The 12219-nt window shown below is 39.9% G+C and overlaps 1 protein-coding gene across 1 annotated transcript in view; it reads left to right on the forward strand.

Moving 5' to 3' along the window:
* The first annotated feature begins 9588 nt into the window (after positions 1–9588).
* The window catches only part of ARHGAP15 (Rho GTPase activating protein 15), a 320887-nt gene continuing 318256 nt past the window's right edge, over positions 9589–12219 (forward strand). The window contains exon 1 of the mRNA XM_054636450.2: positions 9589–9716. Within this exon, the coding sequence (XP_054492425.1) occupies positions 9693–9716 (24 nt within the window). The 5' untranslated portion in view covers positions 9589–9692. The remainder of the gene's footprint in view (positions 9717–12219) is intronic.

The following is a 12219-nucleotide window of genomic DNA, read 5'->3' on the forward strand; positions in this document are numbered from 1 at the left end:
ACTTTTTTTTCTTTTATTATTTTTTCTCTGGACATTTTATTAATGTTAAAAGAACCCTGGAAGAAGAGATTGGAAATGCTGAATGAGAGTCCTGCTGTAAGTAAACTTCTGTAGTTATTTGGCTTTGGAGCTGGCTACAAACCTTTTAAAATTCTGGGCAGCTGCAATACTGTATTTCACCAATAAAGAGTTCATTAGATCTTTTTTCTCTCTGACATTTTACATCTAGTCCTGAGTACATGTTAATACTCCAAGGTATGAATTTCAAAGTTCCCTTTATCTTTGTGTACAGTTTTAAGCAATTAATCAAATGATAAAATACAGCTTTAAAATTAGAAACGAATTGTGAATTTAAAGTATATGTTCAAAAAGTTTCTACTTTATAATTTGGGGGGATGGGGCCTCATCAACTGAACTTAATTCTGGTGTTCTTTTTTATTTTTTTTTTACCTTACATTTTACTGAGAAATTTTGAAATTATCTTCAAATTGTTAAAACATGACCAAATGGTCTATCCAGGATAGTTCTTCCTCCTCAGAGGCTACATCAAAGTGGCAGAGACATAGAAAAATCATTATTCAATATGTTCAAAATGATTCCCACGTGGGGGAAGATTTATACAGGCTTCTGAAATGAGTGTGGGGGCAAACAGCACCGAGACCCCTTCGTCTGAAATAAAAGAGAGTGGCAGTTGTGCCATCCCTGTGCAAGGCATGAATGTGAAGATATGCATGAAGTGTGCTGGGGTGGGAGTTGCCACGTAATTTTTGGCAGCAGGGGCCAAATCCAACCTCTCGAGTTCAACCTGCAACTTTTCCACTCCAAGGATGTGCCTGGTGCCTCAGTTTTGAAAGGCTGGGGTGGGGTGGCTGTTCCAAAGGTGATTGGGATAGAACATCTGCAAGGTTCCCTTGGATACCTGAGCACAAGGCATTAAGAACTGGGAGTTTCTAAATGTCATCAATGAACCCCAGCAGAAACACACTTGTAATTATTTTGCCTGTATTTTCTGTTTTATTCACCGAGGTGTGTCAAGCACACAACACCCTGTTTCTTATCAATGAGTGTGTTATTTCAATTTTCACCTGGGAGGTTAAAGGCAATATTCAGAAATATTCATTCTTCAGACAAGACATGAAATCAGTTTTAACATCTTAGCTGAAGGTTTGTGCAAAATGCTCAGATGTTGTTTTGTGTGGTGTCTAATTTAAACCATTGTGGCCATGAGGCAGCAGATGCTGCCAGTTCTTGCCTTCTTCTGTGGAAAACACCTCACAACTGGGTAATCTGTGAACCTTCCTTTTTAAGGATGCTTCTGGACTTTTCTTTTAACGAGAAAAAAACCGTGAAGTTCTCATTTAGAAGAATTGTGAGTGAAAGAACATATTCACCTGCTTCTGAGTTCTCTTCATTGACCCTGAAAGTGTGGGGCTTTTTTCTTATTTTTAAACTGATGTGAAAATCCCACTTTTTATAGAATCGTAGAATAATTTATGTTGGAAATAATTTAAGGTCACTGAGTCCAACCTTAGACCTGCTGCTGCCAAGTCCACCACTAAACTATTTCCCTGATTTTTGTTTGACTTCTAGTTTCAATACAGTACAGTGCCAGATTTATTTAATGACTTTATAAACTTCATTATAACGTTTAAGTTTTATTTGATTTTGAAAGAACTTGGATTAGAAAAGATAAATTTCTTCTACATTAATACAGCAGTGAATTTTGAGAAGAGTTACTCTCAACTTTTCAAATGTATCCACTAAATGAAAGATCCTGCATTGCTCTGTATCAGACATGGATGAAGGATAAAGCTACGTGTCAATTTTTAGAATATCCTAAGTTCTGTGGAAGATGATGTAGCTTATGACTGCTTGATTTTCATTAGTATTCTTATTTTATTCGAACTTTCTCTCTTTAACTGGGTATTAAAGCTGAAGTGATAAAATACCAGAAGAAGTATGAATCACTAAAGTTCTGTGTTGAAGTCTGATCTTCTGACATTTTTCTGAATGAATATTGAAATGCTTCTCAACAAAAGATCTTGAAATTTTTCCATCAGTAATCAGACCCAGACTTGACTTGAAAAAAATTCTTTTTGTACTTAGTTATGAAAAGCATGCTCTTAATTGTAATGATAATCATTAAAACAAATGTCTTGGAAGGCTACTATTTTCAATTCAAAGTCTCTTCAAAAGCATATGAAAAACCTGATGAGATATATAACAGGTCCATCCCAAAAAACATATTAGAAAAACATCCCAAATTAATGTATATGATATACATGTACATGTATGTGTATGGATATGTATGCTCTTCTCCAGAGAATCAGTTGGTTCTGTCCTTAATTCTTTTTTCCCCACATTTATGGGAAGTGTAAGAAGGGGTTTAATTTGATGAAATCAAACATTTGGTGAAAACAAAGGCTTTAGCTCTGAAATAAGACATCAGCTTTGCTGGGCTATAGATCCTTTGAACTTGGATGACATTGTCTCTGAGGACATGATGTTTGATGAATTTTAGACTTTAAAGCCTTTGGTAGGAAAAATTAGTCCAGAATCTGTTCCTGTAGGATGGAGGGGGAAAAAAAATCATTCTTCAAAAGATCAGGAAAAAAATGATGTCATTTTCTATTTCCCTTAAGTACCTTTTCTTCAGATGCTTATGTTGGAAAAGGCTCAACAGCCATGAATTTAGGGGCTTATGCTGCAAGTGATCAGGGCATTTATGTCCTCTCTGCACAGAATATTGAGGAGAAACAAAAAAAAAAACCCTCTTAGAATTTAAGGATAAAGGGCTCTGTGGGTAAGATGGCCTTACAAAACATCGCTGACTAATTTTAATCTATTAATTTAAAATAATGAACATAATGATTTGTGTAAAATTACTTTACCCCTGTTATATGCCAAATCTGTCAGGAACAGCTGCTTTGCGTTCAATATATCATAATGACATATACTGTGGAGTTATAATATTTAAATTTCTTTTCATTAAGGCCCTATTTTAGATTTGCAAGCTTATGCACAGGGGGAGAGGGGCTGGTGCCTCCTTCGACTGTCGCTGTTAAAGGTTATCAAAAAGAACTCTTGGCTCTGTGAAGAAATAAGTAATAAGTGCAAGTTGGTTTTGCAGACCCTGTAACAAGGGAGGAATAAACCAGGATTAAAAAGCCTCATGGAGAGTATTTTTTTCCCAACAGGCCTAATGTTTAATGGCTTTTTTGCTCAGAAGAATTAGGAGGGTCACAGTAACTGGAGCTTGAAATAAAGGTGAGCTCAAAACACAGGTGGGGAGGTGGACTGAAGGGTTTGTAGTTAATTAAGCTTTTATAAAAACCTAGAGGCTGCAGCAGAAACTCCTTCTCTCACTCTTTCCTACATCCTAAATACTCCTAAAATTATTACATAGCTCTAAATACCACTTTTCTTTGGAACTGCTGATGATACACTTTGTCCTGTCTCAAGGTTTGCCAGGACTTATGGAAATAATGGGTCTGGATGAACATTTCTCACAGCTCAGAAGGTCCAATTCTGGCTGAGAAGAAATTAGCATTGCAATAATTTTGCTAAACACCCCCCACACACCTCATGCAAAAGTGGAGATGTTGTAAAACATAGCTCCAGGCTCCTTCTGCTGTAGCCTGGAGGTGATTCCTCCATGAAAACCTACAGAGGTGACTGCAGCATCAGGGTAAGACAGTGCTGGGTATCTGCTTTAGGAGAGTCTCTATCAGTCTTGGCAGATTAATGGAATAAAAAGGGTCCCAAAAAACCCAATATTGCAGGCATGGACCAGAGCAAGGAGGACAATATGGCCTTGAGAAACAAGGGAAAAGGAAGTCTCTGACTTGAGAGACCACAGACTATAGAATTAAAAGGAACTGAAAAACTGGAACAAGCTCAAGAGCTATAGAATGAGGGCTATCAGTTTTCTATTTTAGAGTGCTTGGAGCAAGCTGAAATTCGTTGCATTTCCACGGACATGTTGAAGTGCTCTGAGTAAGGACATTCTTATTTTCTGTAGGTCGCTGCTGTGACCAAGTCTTCCAAGAAGTGCAAACAGCCAAACATAACTAATGCTCAGCTTGGTGGCTATGAGTTGCTCTGAAGATGCCCTTCTTATTTTCTTTTTTTTTCCTTTTTTCCTTCCTCAGATCTGGATGCCCCCATTCACAAATAACCTGATTTCCTGATATCTCCCAGATCCTGAGAGAATGCAGCAATTGCCGGCCAGAAGGAGGGAGCTGAGGAAAAGGGCAAAGGGGTAGAGCCATGCACACAAACTAGAAGTATCTGTGCATTGCATGAGCAAATAAAATCACAGGAAGGGATTGGAACTGACATACGGAATTAATTAATTCAACTAACTGCTTCAAGTCTTTGATAAACTGATTTATTTGATGTTTCCCAGTCCATTCCAAGCAGCACAGTCTCCCCTGAAAGCTTCTGGACACAAGAGAGGACATTCATCTGTCTGCAGAGGAGTTTGACATCCTGCAACTGACTCTCCCTTGCGTTTGCTGTTTTCTTTTTCCTGGCACCAGTGCCTGGACAGTTCTGATGAACTCGGGGATGGCAGCATGGGTGAGAGCAGAGCTGCCACTGGGATAAAGCTTCTATTAGCAAGAGACAGGAAAATACTTCAGCAATTCTTATTTCCACTAGATTTGGTGGGCACACATTGTTTTTGTGACTAGCTTGTTTGGCTGCTTGCTTATGTTTTATTTGTTTATTTATTTATTGTGAATGGGGACTTCAGTACTGTAGAAATGAGACTTTTGAAAAAATTATTTTCCTCAAAGGCTGAAGCAGGAGAAAATATCTCAGAACATCTTACCTTTCTTCTCTGTTCATCCTCAGCATGGGATTTTACAGGATTTGGGACTTTCTCCACTAGAAACTATTCACCAAGTAGCTGAAACTCTTTTAACAGAGGTAGAAGCAACACTGGCTGAACATCATTCCTGTGCTAAGGACTGACATATTCCTTCCAGAATCTTCCTTCACCATGAAAACATTGACTGTTTTTGTAGCTCTGACTTGATCACGGGCTCATAGATGAAGATATTGTCTCCCTGAGAGCACAATTCTTTTCTTTTAAGGTTCCTTATTGTGTGATAAAGTGTGTAAAACCACCTTTTTTGGCAGTTTGGTATTGTAGTACTTTTAGCACTCCAGAAAATACATTTACACTGCATTTCAAGCTTGCATGTAACTAAATCCTGTCAAGGAAAGTCTTTACATAATGCATCAACATATGCTGGGGTTTTGTCTCTTTTTTTAGTACAGTATGGCTATACAATGGATTGGAGTGGCTTTTCTAAGTTATTAAATATAGCCCTAGGCAAGGCTGGCTTTTAAAATAAATGGCAAGATCTGTAAAAACACCTGGGAAAGAGAGAGAAAAAGACTATTTTGGATTTTTATAGAACTTTCTTACCCAGTAGTTTTTTAACTTTAGTGTCCTATTTTTTTTTCTTTAACAATGAAACATAGCAATAACTAAGCTTGAAAAATAATGAGGTTAAACCAAAAAATATATGTTACTTTCTCAGCTATGAATATTCCTAAATCCAAACCTCATTTTAAGGCAAAATGAAGTTTATTAGGAGTGAATGTTCAGAGAGCTCTAACCTAAACTTCTCTGCTGCTTTCTGCAGTCTATCAGTTGTCAAAACTTCAGTGGCTCAGCTATTAAGTGATTTGATGCAAGATCATTTTTCTGCTAAAATGTGAATGTTCTGGGTTTTAGACCTCAAGTCACAGCACATATGTTCCTTTCATAGAGCCAGCACTAGAGTGCTGGAGAATCTCTAAAGATCTATTTCCTACCACCTGTGACCACTTTGTTAAAAATCCTCTCGCACTTTGAAGACTGTGGTAAGTGAAATGGATTATTTGGAGTAAAAGGGTTTGGAAGGTAGTACCAGGATATTTATAATGCACATTGTGATTGAGAGGGCTGTGTGAATTCAGCCATTTCTATATATTTACGTTGACATTTACATTCAGCCTCCTGCACAATGAGCATTCACAGCCCAAGCAGGTGATTTTAGAGGCTGCTGCTCACTCGGGCTATGAGCTGTTGGAGTTGTTACATGGCCACAAGCACGGCCTCCTTGACACATGAGAATGTGTGCTTCCAGAAATATTTTTGCTGAGATGAAATATTCAAGGCCCTTGTAGCAAAGAAATAAAAAAAATAATGGCTGCTGAATGGACATCAGCATTCTGAGCAAACAATTGCTGTGAGCGAGAATTCGAACTACTGGCCATGCAGAAAAAAAGTTTATTTTCTCCTTTTGAAATGTTCTAAAATTATGAAAAAATGACATTCCTCTGGCAAAAGATGTGGGGAAAAAAATATTATCTTTTAACTGTCCAAGGCCAGGCTAAATGGGGCTTGGAGCAATCTGTTTTAGTGGAAGGTGTCCCTGTCCATGGCAAGAGGTTGGAACTGGATGATCTTTAAGGGCCCTTCCAAACCAAACCATTCCATGATTCCATGATCATCACTGAGTCTCCTGGTTTCCTAGGGTTTTTCCAGGGAATTGAAAAGTTTTGGTGCTTTAGGCATTCTTATTAATAAAAAATTATTTTCTTCTGCAGCAAGGCAATGGATGCACCGTTGTCCTTCCAGGCCCGTGCCTGTGTGCTGTCAGGTTTGTATTGTCTGTTATGCCTTGATTTAAGCACTGAATTAGTTTTGCTACTGGGTGTCTGCTCTACAAGCCAGACACCAGGCTGCCTGCCAGTCATCACAACAGGGAGTAAAGGCTGAACTAGGCAAAAACAACCGAAAAAGTCAAGTTTTCTTCCCCCCCCCAGGATGCTGCTGGTCCAGAATAAGTCTCAGAATAGCTGTTTATGCACCTGAGGAAGCTCATGATACCTCTTGAATGTATCAGAACAGAGTTGATAACATTTGCTGGGCATTCAGCACCTTCAGCCAACAGTGATTTTTTTAAACCAGCTTTTTTAGCTTGAATTCTCTGAGGTATGAGATGAGGCAATCTGGATGCTCACCAGCCTGGTGACACGTCTCAGAGGCAATGACGCCATCAGCCACTAAAACAGGGACAAGAAATCAGTGCCTCAGAAATGATGCTCTATCTTCAACTTGCACACCCAACACAAGGGCCAACCTATTGCACAGCAATCTGCTCCAGGTAGTGTCTGTGCAGCTTCTGTTTCCTGCTTAGTTTTGCTTAGATTAAATGAGCGCTTAGACTTTGTTTAAACCTACTTCTTTTTTTTTTTTTTTCTCTTTTCTTTTCTTTTTTTTTTTTTTTTTTTTGCACATCTAAAGTATTTTCAGCCTTTCAGAGATCACACAGGAAGCTTGTGCTGCATAAGTTTGAGCTGTATGCAAAGCTGCCATCCTTTTATAGAATTTTGTCACTGCTGACATACTGTCAAATGGATGTGAAGGAGCTCAGACGCAGTCTGCAACTCGAGTGAAATGTTAGGTGTGCGGTGAAAGATGTTTTCATGAAAAATGTCATGTCCCCAGTCATCTAGGGTTTGCACCAGGTAGCATAGGCAACTTCTGCTGCAGCATTTTACAGGTTTGATGGTGACTTTTAATATTTTAGTGGTTATGTTCTGTTGTCCACACCACTCACAAATACTTTGTGACTGTAAAAATGCTTCCAATGATTTTATTCGAGGAAAATCTTGAGATCCACACAGCTACAATAGATTTTTTTAATTAAAATTCATTTAATATGACAAAATCAGTTAGTGTATATATACTGCTTTTAAAAAAGTTAGTTAATTAGTGCTGCTGAAATGGTTACTAGAAATGGTTAGTTTACAGAAAAATGCTGTATTGACCTCCTCAAACCTGGGAGAAATTCCTCACCACGATCCATAGACATCATTCACATTTTCATTTCAAAAGTCCACCTTTAAAATACACCCCTGAAATGCAGGCCCTCCAAAGAAATGATAGTTTAGAACAGTGAAGAGCAGCTGTTATGCTGTTCAGCTCCCTCTCCTGCTTGTCCCTGTGCTGCCTCTTGGCAGACATAGGCTGCATTTGGAAACAAGGAGAGTTATGGCTTTGTGTGCCCTTTGGCATAATTGGATCTCTGGCCATGAAATGGATCTTGTAGAAGTTTCCAAAAGGTGAATAATGACAAAAGGGTCACTGTGTAGCCTAAGAGCTCTGCCATCCCTTCAGCAGGGCTGTGTCCCCCTGTTTTATTGCTAGACTTATTTTGAGTCCCTGAAGTTCTTGCTTCCCCGCTGCTCCAATAAGTGCATGATGGAATAAAACTCCTCTCTACAGGAAGTTTCTTGCATCACTTTCTTGCTGCAGCAGGAAATGACCCACCTGAAAACCAGACTTTTCTTTGCAGCCTTGTAAAATGCATCACAATCCCCTTGCAGGGCTCCCCAAGCCACAGTCCAGCACAGACCCCACCCCTCATTTCCTATCTCCATTAGGATGGCTTTGTTCTCCCCATTATCTCTATTTCCCCCTATTACAACCATGGGTTGTTCAACAAGGTGGGATTCACTTTGTTGCTGGACCTCTGTACAGATGGGACAGAGCTTCCTGAGGAGCTCCACTTCTCAACAGAGCTCATTTTCCCTCACTGTTGGAACAAAACCCTAAATATCAGGACAGCCATGATTTTCTCAGATCACATGGCAGGTGTTTGGTGGCTTTTTTGTGGGACACAACCAAAACAGGACCCCTTTTTCTGCCAAAGCATTACCAGAGAGCTCTTGAGCCTGAGCAGCGTTGTGATTGTCCCACAGCACCACAGCCCTGCCCTGCATGGGAATCCCCACTGCTCCAGTTTGCAACATGACCTAGAAAGACCAGAAATATATTATTGCTCCTTGCTGAAAGGAAAAAAAAAAGCCACGTGGCAGATGCTGATGAAGGCATTTACAAGGAAGGGGTGTTCCCAGAGCCCCAGAGGCCCAGAGCTGTGCCTGAATCTGGTGTTTCTCTGGGTTCCCCTGCCTGGGAGGGACCATTGGGGTGTGGGATGCTGCGGGAAGTGACGCAGGGTGGCAGCTGCGTGTGCCCCCGCTTCTCCATGGGCTGCTTCGTGGAGAAGTCTTGAAGCAGAAAATAAAAGAAACAGAAGTGTTTGCCTGCCTGACCTCTGCCAGGGTTTTTTTTAGAAGCAAAGTCTCTGATTGTCCAGAACTTGTTACTTTATTAATCTAAATAAGAGTACAGTAAGTGTCCTGCTTACTAAAGCTATTTTTTTCAAAATAGCAAAGCAGATTTGTTGCAAGCTATTTATTTCAGTACTCAAAGGGTTTCATTGAAGGCAAGAAAAGGGAAGTTGTCTTAAGGCTTAGAATCGTAATTCCTTTCAGCATTTCCTTTTAAACCTCATCTTTACCTTTTGCAAAAGCTAGCCTTCCCTGATTGCTGCAATTTTCACAAAGAAGCTGCTTTACTTTACTTTCATACTTTACGATATCTTTTTTTTTTCTCCAATCCAGAAGAATTTTGCACTAACCTCTAGATGTAAGTCACTCACTGGTAAGATGGTGCACTTCTGCTCTTGCAGGAAGTGGTTTTACTTTACTTTTTCCCTGCTATTTTTCACTCTGTACGAGCTGTGGGACTAACTCAAGTGCTGTCTCTAGACATGTGACCTTGATCTTTTCCGTTCTTTTGAAATAGTTAAAACTGTTGCTCGTTGATGGCGGCTTGAGATGAGATGACAACGTCCCTGAGGCTGCAGGTAAGGAGCCTCTGATCCATCTCAGTGCAGTTTGGGAAACCTGTTGTTGAAATTTTTTAAAATAATCGTAGCTACAAGCGTTTCGTAGGCATTTAAATCGTGTTGGTTTAATTGCACAATTATTTTATTTCTATGTGCCTTTGTGGATTTGAAAGCAAGGAGAAAAGTGTAGAGGATACAGATGTGAAATGATGTTTTAAATCAGTGCTCAGAGTTTAGCAAATCTGTTGCATTCTGTGCAGGAGGCAACTTTACCTGGCCTTGTCTAGTATCCCAAACCACTAACCCCTTCTCATATCCCAGATGGAACTAACCAGCTCTCCCCAAAAATGTAGAAAAGGTTGTGGCACTGGCTGGGAAATGAGATTAGATCACTTTTCCCAGCATTTGCCCTTCCTGAGTGCAGTTTAGCACTTTTTGATTACCTGGCTCCTGTGCTGGTGACCATGAGGGATGTGCTTAGTAGCCATGGATGCTGTAAAAGTCAGTGCTAAGGGGAGGTATCTAGTTGTTTGGGTATTTCTAGAGTCTGAAGATGTTGATGGAGGGATTTCTTGCCCTAATCAATATCAAGAGGTTTGATACCACTCTATTATTTGCCAGGCAGGAAAAGAACATGGGGGCATAGAGGACATCTCACACAAAATATCCTGGGCTCCTCTATGGGCAGTTGATGGTGGAGCTGTTCAATGGGGATGTCGTGGCTGTGCGTTTCCTGCACGGGCTCTTTAAACCCAGACTAATTCATCCTTCAGAGCTGGCCAGAAAAGGGTTGTATGTCCTGACCACAAAGTTTTCCCTCAGCAAAGACACCTTTGCATTGCTGTTGGTAGGCAAACAACTTTTTGGCCTGCACAGCTTTGCAAAGAAATAGTACTTCAGGAAGATGCTCAAATAACACAATAAAGCATTTTCATTGTGGTCCACATAAAGGGGAGCCAGAATTAGCAAGGCTTGTTTTGTGCTGAAGATTTTTTATTCCAGTAACACATAGCTTGCTGCAAACTTTATGACTTGTGCTCCTGTTTGTAACTGGTTGCCTTCTCCAAACAGGCAACTTGGGGTTTTTTTGGAAATATGGGTCAGAGTTGAAAGATATCACACGTGTCTCAGAGCTCATTTTGGAATTGTGCATACTAATTGGAGACAGATTTTAGTGTAATGTTGGAGGATCACATTTCATATTTTCTGTACTTTTTGGAGGAAAAAAAAAAGCTGTCCTGCCTGCATACACAAATCAGCACAGACAGGGAAATTGTATAAAAAGAATATGTTCTCTTCCTGGGCTGTGTTTGTCGTGATTTTTATGTTTCTGCTGCAGAGTCTTAGAGTAATTTAAAATGCATTTTCCAAAGAGCTGTGAGAGTTGGTGAAGTAGTTTGAATTCTCAGAGTTTTATGTCTTTATTTTCTCCCCTTCTCTGCAACTTACCTCTTTGTGTCCAAAGCAAATTCATTTTAAAGCAGCATGTCTTGTTCAGTTTACCTCTCCATCCAATTACATCTGTGATGTACATTTGTTCATTTTCTTTTCCAAAGAGAGTGAACAGCAGAAGCACTCTGTATTTTAAAGCTCCTGCTATACAGTATTATTGAATTGCAAAAAAAACAAAACAAAAAAAAATTGCTTTTTTTTTTACAGCATTTGTTGTAGAAACTTCTTTTTGCTTTGACACAAAGATATCCTGGTTTGGAAAAGATTCTACATCTTCTTCCAACCAGGTTTGAGTGCATGACACTCTTGGTAGTCCCTGTCACCAGGGGGCTGTGACCTGGCCTTGGGTGTGCTCCTCCCTACCTGGGGTGAAGCAGGAAACAGAAAATAAAATGGTGACAGGGGCATGCTTGAATTTTCCTCCTGGTGGCAAAACTCTACAACCTCCAATGTGGTGCTGGAGAATTCCAACAGCTCTGGTTTGGATTTCTCTGCCTGTTTCCGGTCCCATAAATAATTCCTTTGCAGCACTGAGCTTCAGGACAGGGTTTAAGAAGCAGCATCCCATGCAGTGGGATGGATTTCCCTTAGTGATCTCCAGTGCTGCAGTGAGAATGGCTTTGGCTGTACTGCCCGAAGCTTGGCTGTCTGCTACTAGGCTTTGAGCCATGCTAACTGCTTTATTGGGGTGTGTTTTACTCAATCACATCCAGGATAGTGGGCTATAGGCAGAGTTTTATGGGGTTTTGGATGCTCACTATGTGCAATTCTGATACTTGCTTATTTTTCTTGATTTTTTTTTTTGTTAGATAGCTCTGTGCTGTATCAGATCAATCAGTGTGAGTTGTTAACCATTTAATGAGCTGTTTACCATTTAATGAGCTGTTAAAGCCTGTGTGGGGCTAAAAACCATCTCTTGATGTACTTAAGTGTGTTCCTAACTTCTAACCTGAAACACAGCAGTTCTTCAGAATGTGTCTTAATTCTCTATTGCTGCTGTTTGGGCTGATCTCTTTTAAAAACAAAATAAAGCATCACCTGAGCTCCAGCTAAAGTCTCTACATTCCAC

This window comes from Agelaius phoeniceus, chromosome 7 (genome assembly GCF_051311805.1).
Source record: "Agelaius phoeniceus isolate bAgePho1 chromosome 7, bAgePho1.hap1, whole genome shotgun sequence".
In the NCBI taxonomy this organism is placed as follows: Eukaryota; Metazoa; Chordata; class Aves; order Passeriformes; family Icteridae; genus Agelaius; species Agelaius phoeniceus.